This window comes from Phoenix dactylifera, chromosome 14 (assembly GCF_009389715.1).
Source record: "Phoenix dactylifera cultivar Barhee BC4 chromosome 14, palm_55x_up_171113_PBpolish2nd_filt_p, whole genome shotgun sequence".
Lineage (NCBI taxonomy): Eukaryota > Viridiplantae > Streptophyta > Magnoliopsida > Arecales > Arecaceae > Phoenix > Phoenix dactylifera.
Window position 1 is genome coordinate 9,146,933 of NC_052405.1, and position 16,377 is coordinate 9,163,309.

At 39.0% G+C, this 16,377-nt stretch overlaps 2 protein-coding genes across 3 annotated transcripts; one reads left to right on the forward strand and one right to left on the reverse strand.

The window, feature by feature from the left end:
• Positions 1–4,615: 4,615 nt before the first annotated feature.
• On the reverse strand, positions 4,616–5,903 carry LOC120113042. Its single transcript, XM_039133563.1, has 2 exons — positions 4,927–5,903; positions 4,616–4,887 (listed from the first exon to the last, which is right to left on the reverse strand). Exons 1-2 carry the CDS (start codon positions 5,794–5,796, stop codon positions 4,795–4,797), a joined length of 963 nt encoding a protein of 320 aa, XP_038989491.1. The 5' UTR covers positions 5,797–5,903; the 3' UTR covers positions 4,616–4,794.
• LOC103704796 (auxin response factor 7-like) lies at positions 4,941–12,542 on the forward strand. 2 transcript variants are annotated; one of them, XM_026803735.2, is made up of 14 exons: positions 4,941–6,047; positions 6,926–7,041; positions 7,380–7,475; positions 7,588–7,644; positions 7,980–8,132; positions 8,253–8,337; positions 8,776–8,866; positions 9,019–9,183; positions 9,428–9,547; positions 9,627–9,702; positions 9,950–10,118; positions 10,823–11,331; positions 11,489–11,679; positions 11,843–12,542. In XM_026803735.2, exons 1-14 carry the CDS (start codon positions 5,999–6,001, stop codon positions 12,027–12,029), a joined length of 2,064 nt encoding a protein of 687 aa, XP_026659536.2. In that variant the 5' UTR covers positions 4,941–5,998; the 3' UTR covers positions 12,030–12,542. The 2 variants fall into 2 exon arrangements, with proteins under 2 accessions (XP_026659536.2, XP_008786460.2); XM_008788238.4 differs by having other exon boundaries at positions 4,942–6,047; positions 6,938–7,041; positions 11,843–12,234.
• The last annotated feature ends 3,835 nt before the right edge of the window (positions 12,543–16,377 follow it).

The following is a 16,377-nucleotide window of genomic DNA, read 5'->3' on the forward strand; positions in this document are numbered from 1 at the left end:
TGGAATTGAGGGCAGCCATCTAAGAAAATTTTAAATAAGTACATCTCTCGAATGCTTTTGCAAATTAAAAATTTATATAGTTCTTAATTAGGGGTTAACTTGGTAAGAATGATGGTGAAAAGATTGTATTGGAGAAATTGATATTAGGTAATGAGATTGTTCTACTTGCCAAGTTTAATTAGAAGAAACAAAATTTGTGTATTTGTTAGTGGGAGACCTATGATGATGAGTAAAATAGAAAATATTAATTTTTTTAATCATTAATAATAGGGGATGAAGAGAATTATTTTGGATCGCACAACTATGGGAACAAAAAGGCTCTTTATACGTATAACGGACAAAAGAAGAGATTATATACAAAAAAAAAGAGAAATATATGGAAAAAAAAGAAAATCCTTGTACATTTCAGAGCTAATTAGCTGCCATAATAACTGTTTTAACTATCTTTCATTAAATATATTATAATAAAAATATAATAATGCTAAAAAATAAATTTTATTATTTTTATAATTTTATATATTATTTATAAAAAATATTTCTAATCCAATATAAATAATAAATTCTAGAAATATAGTTAAACAATGATAGGCGACGCACTGCATCTTCACATACCGCAGAAAGTTTTGCTCATTGATAACTCGTTCAACTAAAGAAAGTTGGAGAGGGAGGGAAGTTTAGTAAACACCTCAAGCAACAAAGCATTGTTATGCATCATAAAAACATTTAACCGATGCAATTAAATATGAAGATTACTTGACTAATGGTCTACAATATCTTTGTGAGAGTTGTATAAGCAATTATTTTAAACTTTTAAGGTTTGGTTTTTTGAGGATGAAATATTATGAAAAAGTTGATTAATTTTTCCATCGATCAGTTTACTCATGCTCTTATATTCCGATCAAAAAAGCGAAGTTGTTAAATTAATTTTTTGCAGTCAATATTTATCTATGAAATGGATAGAAATTGTTACCTACCTAGGAGATGGGTATGTTGATTTCCCATCAACTAGATAAAGCGACCATAATTTTTTTCCCACAATATTAGTCCTTATAATAATACACTAATAAACCGTAATGTTTGTCTTGATAACATGGTGATGAATTCAAGCAATTTTTTCTTCTTTTTTTCTTACTCATTTTTGCTGAATGCATTTTTGATTATTTTGTTATGCCCTTATATCATTTAGTCCCTTCAATTTTGTATTGCCCTTCTTTATGTTGATACAGTAATAAAACCTAACATTTCACTTTTCTAGCCAATGATGAATTCAAGTAAATTTTTTTTCTTACCCGTGTTTAATCGAAAGAATTTTGATTATTTTGTCATGCCCTTATATCATCTAAATCCTTCAATTTTGTATAGGACGAAAGCTTAATTTGGTACGAGAAAATTGAACTTCGATCACAAAGAAGCAGTACATAATAAGTATGCAAATCGGACCTGAAGGCATAAAAAATATAATGAAAAAAATGAATAAATCTCAGCAACTTATCCCCAAAGTAACAAATTTTCAAGCTATTTTCTAATATATAAAATAATATAAATAAATTATTTTCTCCTCTAAATATTGTCTGACTAACATTTATTCAAAAAAAAAAAAAGCAGATTTTCGGGTTGCTTCCCTACCCCCCCCAAACAACAGTGTAAACCAATTATTCCCCCTGGTTCCGCTATCCATGATCTGATCAGAGCCGTTGGATCTGTTGGTCCCTTCCCCGGACACTGTACCTACAACCCACTCCTTCCGATGGCGACACCCAGCAAGCATCCGCATCCTATCAATCAGGGCACGACATCTGTCTTGTTTTTAGCGTACAAACTGCGGCACACCGACGGTACCCCACTCCCAACCGTCCGATCCTTTCTTACCCCTTCGACCTACGTGGCCGCCTCCCATCGGACCTCCGAGGATATTTCAAAACGTCGCTGTCCCAACGGCGTGGAAAACTTATCCACCTTGCCGCGCTGGTGCTTGCATTATTTTTTTTTTTTTTCCGGAGAGTAGAGCAAGTAAAGCGGTTGAAAGTAGAGTTTTATAAAATCTATTTGCTGTTTGGTAACTACATTTCTAAAGGGCTGTGGTGCTTTAACATTTATTTGGTAAACAAACTGAGAACGTACATGACAAAATGACCATAAAGGACATTACTAGTATTATACAATAGTATATAATAAAATATAATATATATTAATACATAAATATATGATATAATATAATATTAATATAATGTAATATAATATTATTATAATATAGTACTATAACATTGTATACCATAGGATAATAATTTAATATAATATTAAATTATTTAATATAACATAATATTATATTATATAATAATAAATGTATAAAATATTATAATTATTAGTATAAATTAATTTTTCACTCTTTTGATGATCATTTATTTCTCTAACAAATTTTCTAGCTAGGTGAAAAAATTGATTAAATAATTACTAATATTTTTTATTTATTTTATTTATTTATTATTTTATTTCATTGAAATATATATATTTATTTTATATTTTATTTATTTATTTATTTGTTCATTTATATACATATTTATTTATTTATTTTTCATTTTTTTCTTTTCTTTTTCTTTTTTTTCTTCTCTTCTTTGTCTTTCCTTTTCTTCTTTTTTTTTTCTTTTCTTTTTTCTTCTCTTCTTCTCCTTCCTTCCCCTCTTTCCTTCTCCTCCCGCGAGGCCGGCAGCGCCAGAAGGGGGCGGGGCCGCGGCGGCCGCGGGAGGGGGGCCGGGATGGCGGGCCGTGGCGGCCGCGGAAGGAGGCCCAGGAGGGGACTGGGACGGCGGGTCGCGGCGACCGCAGGGGAGGGGAGGCCTCGAGAGGGGGCCGAGACGGCGGGCCGCAGCGCCTGTCGGGGAGGCGGTGGCCATGGCGGCCCCTTCCTCCCCTTCCTTTTTTTTTTGTTGTGGTGGGTCGCAGCGGCCGGGGCAACAGGCCGCAGCGGCGGCGGGGGAGTGCGGCCATGGGTGGCCGGCGTGGCGGCTATCACCGTGGGCAGCCACGGGCTGTCTCCCAAAATACAAAAAGGAGGAGGGTCGGCGGCATTGAGGAGAAGGAGATAGAGAGGGGGAGAGAGAGGGAGGATGGTGAGAGAGAAAGAGGCAGTGGGATTGAGATTTTTGGGAGGAAAAAGAAACTTTTAAATGGGGGTATTTTGGTCAAAAATACAGCTTCCTGACAAAGCTGAAAACAGCGTTTTCGGAAAGCTCCAAAATAGAGCTTCTGCCAAAAAGCTGTTTTCAGTTTCCGAAAAAGCTGAAACAGTTTTTCCAAAATTTTACCAAACACCATTTTTTACCTAAAAGTACTTTTGGAGGGCCAGAAAGTACTTTTTGGCCCTCCAAAAACTCCTCCAAACAGGGCCTAAGGCCGGGTGTCAAACTACACAAGCCTCGACATACCCAATAAAACTAAAAAATAAAACATCATGAAATGTTTTAGGCAAATCCTCAATCCAAGTCCACATATACCACATATGTGGTTGGCCAATAAAGCCAGAAAATAAAACATCACGAAATATCCTACGCAAATCCTCAATCCAAGTTCATAGGTACCATCTGTGCGGTTGGCTAATAAAGTCAGAAAATAAAACATCACGGAATGTCCTAGGTAAATCCTTAATCCAAGTCCACAGGTACCACCTGTGTGGTTGGCCGCATAAAAGACCATCCAATCCGTAGCATAATTAGCCTTTTTAAAAATATACTTGGCCTCAAGAGCCACTCTATCTTCACCCATCGACCAAATATCACGCAGTAGAAGGTAGTCTCCTCCTAAGCTGCTGGGCTTCTCTAGATCCAGCCTATCACGGTGATCCAGCCTCCCGCGCCAATGATAGGGATGGCCTGTGGTGCTCATCAGGTGTAGTGCTCGCTCACGCACTAGAGGGAATTCTGTTCAGTGGTGGCATTCTCGTAATTAACTGATAACTCAAGGCTAATGCATAATCTCGAGCTTAATCGTAATATAGGATAAAGCGGGACTGGATTCTTACAGTGGGCGGGAGGATTAAAATAACTTTATCGTGGGGTGGGGAGCTTGTAGGGAATGCAGGGCACGCTTCGGATCCGTGAACCCATCTCCCAGTGGTGCTCCTACGGTTCCTATCTCAATTACCCGAGGTATTTCTATGCCAAATGGCACTACCTGATCGGATCATTTCTAAAAGTCAGCGGGAGGTCATCCCATAAACCATCAATTCCCTGGTTCCACGTGACCCTGGTTGGCCCTCAAAACGGTGCGTCAATTTCAGCTGCATGATCTCCCACGAGCGGTATGATTCAAGATTGCAACGCAGCAGAAATCAACAAAATCAAGGCCGTCCGATGTGTCGTGTCGGGGTGGATAAGATTCACCCCGGGGGGGGGGGGGGAGGGGGAGAAGTGGAGGGCGGGTGATTCGTTATGGTACTCCTCAGGAACAGTGTAATTAGGTGAAATTCCGCTTTGAAATTAGGACGCGGCAGAATTTGACGGGATCGGGGCGGTTGGATGGGAAGGGGGGTCGTATTGGTAAGTTGTGGCGAGGGGACAGGGGGCTTGGAAAGCGAGGGAGAGATAGGGTCGTTGATGGGGGGAGCGGAAAAAGAAGCATAGCGGAGAAGCGACAGCAGCAGAGAGAGCGAATTCGGAGGGTCCGTGTAGGGTCCGGAAGCGGCAACCCCAGTGTTTTATCTCTCTAGACCTAGAGAGAGAAACTCATTGAAATATTCTAAAAAGTGAGATAAGAAATAGTCCTTCCCACCCCTTCTCTCTCTCTCTCTCTCTCTCTCTGTTAAAAGGCCGAGCGGCTCTTCTTCCGCTGTTCTTGTCGCCTCTCCTCACGCCTTATCCGTGATTCCTTCGATCTCTTTCTTTCTTTCTCTCTCTCTCTCTCTCTCTCTCTCTCTCTCTCTCTCTCTCTCTCCCCCGTCCTGTGGCGTCCGTGTCTTTCGTCTGAGGGAGGGATTCGGTTCTCGATCGGGTTGGAGCTGGGGGTGTGGAGGAAGCGCCGGGAAAGGAGCTCGATGGTGTAAAAAAAATTATGTTTTTTGAGGTTTGTTGGGGACTTTGAGGGATTTGAGCTTGGTTTGAAGCGGAGTTCGAGGTTGGGGCGGTAGTGTGGGGGATCGAGGGAGATCTGTTTTTGGGACTGTGATTTGGGGATTGTTAGTGGTCTGCTTACTGGATTCGGGAGATTCTGTTGTCTGGAGGAGGGAATTCGCGGGGTGTGGCGAGGGATACGGAATCTCTCGACGGGAAACCGAGGGATTTGGTGTTTGGAGACGGAAAGGAGGGAACTTGGACGTAAAAAGGTCGGTTTTATAGCATCATAAGGGTGATTCCAGCAGGCTAATTGTTCTGGAATCGGAGAATCGCGAGGCCTGAGGTCGGACTTGGTGGAGTTTTGGGAGGAATTCCGCGATCTCTCTTCGTCGGCGTCGCCTTTCTGGTACTCCGCTTTCGGTAAATCCGGAGGACTTTGCTGGATTTTTAACGGCAAGGAGGGCAAGTGGATTATTTTCCGGCGGAGGAGGGGCGCCTTTATGCTCCCTTTAGCCGTTAAAGATCTAAAATTCCGTTTCGAAAAGGGGAGGAAGTGAAGTCGGTGCCCCGGAGGGGCGGCGTTTCTAGGGCTAGCTTTCGAGGGTGTAAAAAGCGGCAATTGGCAGCGAAGAGCAGCGATAGCGCTCAGATCCATTTTGGGCCTCCTTTGCCCTCGTCTTAGGTTCGTAGGGTGTGGGATTTGGAGCTCCTTCGCAGTTAATACGTGGATCAGTGGGTCATTTATGAGCATTTATGTTGGTTTGAAGGCGAAACCGAAGGGATCTTATCCTTTTTTTTTTAACCCTTTAGTCTTATCGCTTCCTTCTGGTGGAGAAATGTCAGGGGAGATGGGTTAGGAAAGGTGGAAGCTTTGGCTGATTTTGTTTGGTGTTTTCCTAGCTGAAGTTTGGTTCTTGTTGATTCAAGCGTTGGAAGGGATCTAGCAAAATTTCATGGCGTTCCCACCGCCGCATAGTTCATCCGGAGGACTCCCCGGTTCAGGTTATTTTTCGTCTCATCATTTTTCCCTTTCTATTTTTCTCTTTGACTTTTTGTGTTGGGTGTCAATTATTATTGCTGCTTGTTCTCCATGTGGATATAGATTTCCTCATGAGTATGGGTTTCCCGATCTTTATGAATGGTTGGTCTGCTTCAGTTAGAGATGTATATTCTGATATTGTAGGATTTAAAATGGTTTAAGTGGTAACATCGGAAATGTTGGGTTGATTTCATGTTTGTGCCTTTTGTTTCTGGATTTCTTTTCTTTTTTCACCCTTTTTTGTGTGATTTTGGTGTATGGGTGACGTGCTTGTGGATAGACGTGTATATATTTTTCATTGCCAAATAATGATTCATGGGTTTCGGATCATATAATGGTTCAGTGCGTTTTTACCCATTTTCCCTGATAATTATCTGTTTGTCTGATTGTTTTCTATTGATTTCTTTGTTCTGTGCCGGTTCTTGTTCATGTTTGTGCTGACCTCAGTTTAGCCCTCTGTTTTTTACTTGCCATTTGTTTTAAATTATTATCTCTCAATTAGCCTTTATATGTTTCTGATATGGCTTTATCTTTTGTGGTTTCAAATCTCATTGCTCCTGACAAGTCAATATCTTGGCCAGACCAAGATTTTCTTCTGGCTCTTGGTAGATTTTGGTGGGGCTTTGGTTCTTAATTTAATCTGAGTGCGGCGTTCTACCGAATCCCCTTTCTTTCAAGTAGTGCCTAGGCTTTCATCTTAATAAAACTACATAAAAGGGTTGTCAAAATCTTTATTTTGTGGAATATTTTCAATACTATGGCTTCTTGGTTCTAAATTGGAGGAACGGGCTAAGCAATTTGCTTCATTCCTCCAGATGTAATTTTTTTTAATGTTTTCCAGCAACTTCTGCAGATGTATTATACCGAGAACTTTGGCATGCTTGTGCTGGACCTCTTGTTACTGTGCCTCGTGATGGGGAACGAGTCTATTACTTTCCTCAAGGTCATATGGAACAGGTATTTTGAGTTTCCACTTATCCAATCAATATTATGACTGCAAGATGCATTTTTCCTCGTTTTAGTATCAAATGTCAGATCTCTTTTGATTAGATACTTGACTTATCTCAGGGTCGTCTTGCAATAGTGCCTACTATGAGTAGCATAATCCTTGATCCGGCTTTTAGAATCTAAGACATTTATTGTTAGTCTAGTATTACTGTTTTTTGTCACACTGCAACATGCTAGTTTTGCATCATCAATAATAAGCTGATCATATTAGCATGACTTGTGTATAGCTAAGATAAGAGCTGATCTCTAGATTGATTTCTGTTTCTGCTTTTTTTTTTTTTTTGTAGCTCGAGGCATCGACAAATCAAGGGCTTGACCAGCATATGCCTTTGTTCAATCTACCTTCAAAGATTCTTTGCAGGGTGGTCCATGTTCAACTTCGGGTAAGCTCTTGTTGGTCATTTTATAATATGTTGTTCATCATGTTTGACGCGGTATGGGGAAGTGCTAGCTTTATTTCTCATTACATGTGTTATTCATTACCTTTCTTTTTAGGCTGAACCAGACACCGATGAAGTTTATTCACAGATTACTCTGCTGCCTGAACCAGATGTGAGTCTTTTTACTTCTTTCTGCTGTTTATGGTCTGAACATTGCATTTTTCTTCCTTTCTCTTGATATAGTGTTCTAATGCTAGAACTTTGCTTCAACATTGAAGTTTGAATATTTATATGTGCCTCTTTGATTGCTATTTTGTGTAACTGGATGAGATTTTTGTTTTAACTTATACTCTGGATTCTGCAATCACTTCTTCTATAACTGTTTTTTTTTTTTTTGAAGTGGATGTATATTATTGAGTATAACACATGCTAATGTCTGAATTTCTTTTCTGTATGCTACTTTTGATGTTTATACTGATCTCTTTTATCCTTCAACTTCTTGATCAGCAAAGTGAGGTTACAAGCCCAGATTCTCCACTACCTGAACCTGAAAGGTGCATAGTCCATTCCTTTTGTAAGACATTAACTGCTTCAGATACAAGCACCCATGGAGGGTTCTCCGTTCTTAGGCGGCATGCGGATGAATGCTTGCCTCCACTGGTTAGTCATTGTTCTAAAAATTGTTGTGATGCTCAATCTTCATTTAGGCTAAATTGAGCAGCTGGTTTTTTGATTATTCCCATTTCAATTCTTTAATTGCTACTGGACCCTTTTGTGCAGGATATGTCCCAGCATCCACCTTGGCAAGAATTGGTTGCCAAAGATCTTCATGGCAATGAATGGCATTTTCGTCACATTTTTCGAGGTTTGTATATATTACTTCTTCATTGCTATATAATGTTGCCTCTTTGTTATTCAATTTTGGTTTTGAAACTTAACTGCAACACTTTGATTTGATGTGGATGCAAGAATTATTCAGTTTATACTTTGCGTGTCAGTTTTGTAGATACTTCTTATTGTCAAAGTAATTTTTTAAGTTCTGTCAAAAAATATCACCAATATGAGTTCCAGATGTTGCTCACCATTTTTTAGAATATTGAATGCAAATGGAAATATAAATAAGAAAATCCAGGGGTTTGAACACATAGAAGTGGAATGTTTGACCTAAAACCCTGCAAATATATGTTATTAATGTGAATACAAATAGTTTACTGAATTCTAATTTTCATTATGTAATGCCTCTCAGAGTAATCAAACAAGGTGATCAAAGTATACTAACTTTTTTCACTTGCATTTCCTTCAGGGCAACCTAGGCGTCATCTGCTTACTACAGGATGGAGTATCTTTGTGAGTTCGAAGAGATTGGTAGCAGGTGATGCATTTATCTTTTTAAGGTTAGTAAATATATTCTTCCGTCAGGCACTTGTTGAATTATTGCATTTATCTTCTCGAAATAAAATGCTATTTTTTTGGATAGAGTATTTGATGCACTTCTTTGTGTGACCATTGTAATGATATTTATCTATCCATGCATGAAACATGGCAGAGCTGAGAATGGTGAGTTGCGTGTTGGAGTAAGGAGGCTTATGAGACAACTCAATAACATGCCATCATCAGTCATATCCAGTCACAGCATGCATCTTGGAGTTCTGGCCACTGCCTCTCATGCTGTATCCACAGGGACTCTGTTTTCTGTCTTTTACAAGCCAAGGTTTGGTATTTATCTGAATATTTTGTCCTTTAAATGTGCATGCTTTGACAGAGTTCTTAAAGTGAGAAAAGGGAAAATATTTGATATTGAATCCAAATATTGTCTGCTCTCGGTATATCCACAAATTTTAATGTGTTTCTAAGTCTTTCCAAATGATGGGACTAAGGCTCTCTGCCTTCTTCTGAAAGAAATTAAGTATATTCTGAAAATAAGTAGTGGAATTTATCACTGTCTGTTGTTTCAGAACGAGCCGGTCTGAGTTTATCATCAGTGTCAACAAGTATCTTGAAGCCAAGAATCATAAATTGTCTGTTGGGATGAGGTTCAAGATGAGATTTGAGGGTGATGAAGCTCCTGAAAGAAGGTATGCTTGGTGGCTTGGTCGTGATAATCAAGGATTCAGTTAAAGTGTGTTGGCAAGGTCTCATTTACAATTTTTACAGGTTCAGTGGTACTATAATTGGTGTGGGAGAGACAACACCATCTAGATGGGCAGATTCAGAATGGAGATCTTTAAAGGTAGTATTGTCTCCGTTACTTTTCTAACCTTGAAACGATTGTGCTAATAGATTGATAGAACTCATTGCTATCTTGAATATCGCTCTCAAATTCATATTTTTTACCAGCTGAATTTCAGATGAGCTTGTGTTCGTCAGTATAATGATTAAACCTTAGCTTTTTATTCTGCCTGTAGTTCTTGGCATGGTTTTATTCCCTCATACAATTTGTTTTTTAATTTCAAGCTGTATGGTGGATTACTTTGTAGGTCCAATGGGATGAACCTTCATCCATCCCACGCCCAGATAGAGTCTCGCCATGGGAGTTAGAGCCACTTGTTGCAGCTACTTCTCCAACATCTCAACCAACACAGAGAAATAAACGTGCACGACCTCCAGCTTCACCTTCTATTACGCCTGATATTTCTCCGGTGTTTGGTAGGGAACTTGCCTACTGCTAAAGTGCTAATGCTTTTAATACCTATATGATGATAGGATTTCTTGTATGATTTTGTTTTTTTAATCCTTCCAAAATAAAATATTGTTTTTTATTATCTCTTTTCCTGTTAGAAACATGCCATTAAGCCTGTGGACTTGAATACATCCATTTCTATTAATGACTTCCTTTATAGTGCTGTTCTGTAATTTTATTTCTGTAGTTATATTGAACAACCACATTTAAGCAGCAGTCTGTGCTGCATAAATGCATTAAAATATTTTTAGCTATTTATGTATACAACAAAAGTTATGTTTGGCTTGCTCTCGGATTCAGTGGGGGGCTGTTCAAATAATTTGGCATAATGAAATTGTCTGCTGAAAACATTCTCCTTTGCATCAAGCAGAAATTCATTTTCTTATAGCCTTGGCTATGTTCTTGTTGAATCAAATATATGGGACATATCATGTACATTAGTCTTGATGGTTGTTTCTTAACTAGCAAAATGACTAACAAAAACTGGCATCTCCATAAAAAGAGTCTATGGGCATGAATCACTAGTTTGAGACAGAATCCTATTTATTTAATTGTAGGAAGAAAGTCTGTTAATAAGATGTTATTTATTCATTTTGCTACTTTGGCATTTCTTCTAGTTCTCTTCAACCATCTTAGTTGCTCTGACATACTCATCTGTTTCTCCTTGTAGGTTTGTGGAAATCCCCAGTTGAGTCTACCCAAACTTTGTCTTTTTCAGGGTTACAACAAGGTCGAGATCTTTATCCATCTTCGAGCCCCACCTCATTGTTCTCATCAACATCAAAGCCTGCCTCCATGGGATCAAACACTGGGTCATTGGCAGTTATGAACAGGCCTGCGTACTGGCCAGTCAGAACAGATTCACAAACTGAGTCTTTCTCGGCAAGCATCAACAGGGAACCATGTGAAAAGAAGCAGGATACTGGCACTGGATGCAGATTATTTGGGATCCAATTAATAGAAAGTTCTGCCATAGAGGAAACTTCACCGCCGGCAAATGTTTCTGCTGCTATTGGTGAGGTTCACCCAGTAAAATCTTTGGAGGAGGATTCTGATCGGCAATCTCAGCCATCCAACGTTAACAGGTCTGATGCCCCTGCAGTCAGCAGTGAGCCAGAGAAGTCGTGCCTCAGATCATACCAAGAGACTCAAAGTCGGCAACTGAGGAGCTGCACCAAGGTGAAGACGACCTCTTTTCTCTGTACATTTGCTGGCTCTCTGTCGGTAGCATGCTTGGTAATCTAGATGGAGAGAGTTGCTTCTGCGGAAGCTGAAATGTGTTGCTAAATCCCGTGTAAGCTGAAATGTGTTGCTAAATCCTGTGTTTTCAAAACAGGTTCACATGCACGGTATGGCAGTTGGGAGGGCAGTGGATTTGACAAGAGTAGATGGATATGATGAGCTTCTCCAAAAGCTCGAGGAGATGTTCAACATCAAGGGAGAGCTCACTGGTCCAGTCAAACAATGGCAGGTTGTCTACACCGATGATGAAGATGACATGATGCTGGTTGGCGATGATCCTTGGCTGTAATGCTCTCTATAGCCCTCAGCTATGGAATTTCATATCATGGCTTGATCTATTGATTGTTCAAATTCCAATTTAAAGCAGTAGTTTTTTGGTCATCAAAAAATAGGTGTTTTTGGTAATTTAAACTCGCACTGATCTTGAATATCTACATACAATTTGCAGAGAGTTTTGCAGCATGGTGAGAAAAATTTATATTTACACATGCGAGGAGGCGAAGAGGCTGTCACCCAAGGTGAAATTACTGGTCATCAGCGATGCCATCAAGCCTGGGTTGAAGAAATCTTCATCAGATGCTGATTCTGCACGGAACAGACCCGACGACCCGGATGCTGCTGACAAGGAGTGCTGATCATAGGAGTATGGTATTGCCCGCAAAGCTTTTGTATGTTTCTTTACTCGGAGCCTCAGCCATAAGCTTGTGGTCCAGCACGGGCCCTCATTTGTTTTGCGCCACGGCTGGTGTTGCCCTTTGTGCCGTGTCGCTGCTGGAATGGCAGCTAGTAAAAGAATGGATAGGGGCAGTGCGCTGGGTCTCATCCATATTGTTTTGGCAATATCATCTTTTTGTTAGTCCAGTCATAGCAGGGCATGTGGAGGCTGGCGGGCTAGTGGTGAAGTGATGGGCTCTTGTCTGTATTGAGAAAGTATTACATTGGAATAGGGGGTGATGAAGTTCCCACTCTCTTCTTTCCTTTTCTTTTTAACCAGGAGTAAATAGGATATATGTCTATCTATACACGCTAATGCACTGCTGAATGTCTTATGTTGCTTTATTTTGGGTGGCAAGTTTGTTTTTCCCCTCTCCTTTGTTACATCATATGCTTTATGGTTGCTTTATGGTTTGATGGGGGAAAAAAATTATGTACAAAAATGCGGTTATCTTTTCGTGTTTTCTTCTGTTTGTCTTCTCACTTTTCCTTTTGCATGCCAGCCTGCTAGCATCTACTGTTGGGCAAGGCTGTGTTACTTTCTGCCTCCAATGGGAATTGTGTGGAAGTTGTATGGTACTTTGATGGATATTGTGATTCTGGTGTTGCCTTTGTAAGTAAAATTCCCAGATGGTTGTTTTGTGCAATTATCTTTGTGCATGGTAGGTGTGATGAAGTTCAAGACCTCCTCTTTTTCTCAAATCAATGGCTGATGGTGAAAGTTCATACTTAAACCAAGCTTTTGGATGCATGAACTTGATTGCAATTTCAGTATTTTATAGCTGCTCTGGGGTTGGATTTCATGAGCTTGATGGTACTCGGAGTGCGCGATATTAGTCGACAGGACCATTAAGAAGATGGTACTGCACTAGCTAAAAATTTCTTCACCTGGCAACCTCCTCACGAGTAAGGTTTGAGGGTTAGGAGGTCCGCTTCTAATGAATTAAAGTTCTAATCACATGAGAGTCGTGGCAGAGGACAAAACGCTATCCTGCTTAAGCTTGTGTTTCGGTGCATGTTGCCACTTTTTCTGATTCTAATATACATAATTGGTATTCCTTTCACAAGATTTTCGACGTTTTTCTTTCAATGTGTGCGCTCGTTTGTGATCCTTCTCCGGTTGTCCATGTTGAGTTTGGTGTCTAAAAACAATTGCCACTTTCTGAACAGATCCCGGGCGCCTCGAAATCCACATATTACATGAATTTTTGCCCCTATAAACAAGCTAAACAAATGTTAACTCAGACTAATAACGCTGAAAAATTGGAGTCAGAATGGTTCCGACGGTGAAAGGCCGGAGGCTTTTCTGATTGTTTTTCTTGGTTGATGTTAGTTTAGCATTGTTCTTCTGCAAAATCTTCCCTTGTGATGCGGATGAACAGGTCACCTAGTAGGATTGAAGGAAACTTGTGAAGTAGATAAGAGTCCCTGCAATGGCAGCCGTGGTCCCATGATCTGATTCGATGAATTCAGTTGGTTTTTCATGATTCACATTTGCACGCGAGTCAGACATAACGCGATTCGTGGGGGGTTGTTCCATGTCCCATTCAGAATTGCTAACTGAATCATGTCGTATCTAGTGATGGAATGGCAAACTGCCATCTCTTCGATGCAGAGTAGGAACATCTTGCTTTAAGGCTCTATGCCAAACCTTTTAACTCTAGCTTGCCATTTATGATGGAGTTATGATTGTGCTATCCTTTTTGGGGCCTTTAAGTGGCGTCTAAAGCACCTTCCTCAGGTCTATACTTTGTCCCCCTGATATCCATCTCATTATGTACCTGATGTAGGCCCTATTTGGAAGAGCTGTTAGTAGTAGAGCTTTTGAAAGTAAAACTGTTGGAAATAGAGTTGTTTAAAGTAGAGCTTTTATAAAAAGTTGTTTGTTGTCTAGTAACTATATTTTTAAAGTGCTGTGGCATTTTAACGTATGTTTGATAAATAAATTGAGAAAGTACTTTTGTATGGCAAAATTACCATAAAGAATATTGCATAGTATTATACAACAGAGCATAATAAAATATAATATATATTAATACATAAATATATGATATAGTATAATATTATTGTAATATAATATAATATTATTATAATATAGTAATATAACATTGTATACTATAGCATAATAATTTAATATAATATTAAATTATTTAACATAACATATCAATTTATTATGATATAATGTAATATAATATTATATTTATAGTATAATACAATAATAAGGTACAAGATATTATAATTATTAGCGTAATTAATTTCTCATAATATAACATAATATTAAATTATTTAACATAACATGTTAATGTATTATGATATAATGTAATATAATATTATATTTATAGTTTAATACAACAATAGGAAACATGAATACCTTTTCTTGCACGAAAGAGAGTATGATCCATGGCTAGAGTTCTTTGTTAGGGCTCCAGCATATTTTTAGGTTTATAAAGGGACAAAATATGTAATTGTTATATTTTATTATAGGTATTTTATTAAAAAAACAGCTTTCCGACAAAGCTCAAAACAGCTTTTTCGGAAAGCTCCAAAATTGAGCTACTCCCAAAAAGCTATTTTTAGCTTTTTGGAAAAGCTAAAACAGCTTTTCGAAATTTTTACCAAACAATTTTTTTCATCCAAAAATACTTTTGGAGGACCAGAAAGTTGTTTGGCTCCCTCAAACAGGGCCGTAGCATTTAGAGGAACCTTGTCATAGGCACACTGGGCAGAACGACCTAAATACATTAGCATGTGAAGTTGTTTCTAATAATGCAGCAGTAACTAGTAATCTAAAGCTGGAATGCCATAAAAAAAAACATTCGGACCTAAAAGTTGGTTGGATTGTTGTTGGGAGGAATAGATTCGAGGGTGGTAGCCATGATTTATATCACATATCCAGTGCATGAGTTGGTGGATAACATGTAGAGTCATGAATGTCTCAAATCGACAGGAAACAATCCACATGGTGTTTAGATATCACCTGCTTGGGGCTCGCAAGTATCAGAACCTCCTTGATCTCTGTTTGCTCATGGGATAGCTTTTGCATTTGGTGTTATTTTTTCTGTTTGGCCTTTGCTGACATTTGTTGTATCTCGGTCTCTGTGGCATGTTTAAAGAAACTAATTTTGTGTGGAATTTGGAGTCATATTGTAGAATGTGGTTCTTTATTTTTGGTAGGGTTTGTGTGGATGCTCTGGACAAACGGAAAATGCTTCAGGTGCCTGTAAATCAGACATGGAAATTTCATCGGATCAATAACCGCTGGATTGGTAACTCCACAATCAATCAAGCTGTGGTTTTTGGCAACAAATTCATGAGTTCTTCGCACGAGGATTTTCTACATGCGCTTTACAGAAGCCTTGTAGCATTACTCTGGATAAATAGGCTTCATCAATACTCTAAGTGCCACATCTTATAGTGAATGCAAGTTTAGTTCTAATAAGCAAATTTCCTTCCTGAAAAATTATTTTGGGTACTTGTTTTTTTTTTGGTGCTAAAAGAAGAACAAGGCTAAATTTGATTCAGAGCTGCAACTATATACTGGACATGACACAAAAGAGGTTGGGCTTCTGCAATGCTAATAATGGCAGCCAATGTCTTGGGCAAGACCAAGAAGAAGAAAAGGTGACCACAATTAAACCAAAAGGAGCAAACAACCTCAAATTTGACCCATCCAAATAGGCAGAGGGGGTGGATATTAAGTGTTTTGGCTATTAGCATTAAGTTCAAGTTGATTGCCCAAGGCCAACTGCCTCATTGCACTTTCTAGGCTGCATGGGGTTACCATTTCTACAAGATAGGAGAGTGGATATCATAAATTGTGGCAGTAGGGTCACAATTCTTGTGGCGCAACCTTTCTTATCAAAAAATTATACAAATTTTATGATCCACACATTGTGTTTTCCCTCACTTGAAAAGAGAACAGCCATATGCCTCTTTCATATTGAGCTGGCATTACTGAGGTCTATTCTAGATATTTTTACATCTTTTTTTTGTAGAATAGAAAAAAGAGAGTTAAGGTTGGTCGAGATTTAGGAGAGAACTTTCGAGTTTCATAGGAGAGAGCCTCTTCTTTTAGGTAGATCTTGGTGAAGAAAATCTTTGATGCCTTATTTCTTTGAGAAATGATTTGTTTGAAGAGGTGTTCATGGTTTGTGAAAACTCATACTCAAATCCATGCTCATGGTTCTTGGCTTTCCCATATGGGTAAGTCTATTACAATTCCTTTCATGTTGAGAATCACTTTGTCTGATGTAATCTCTTGTATATGTC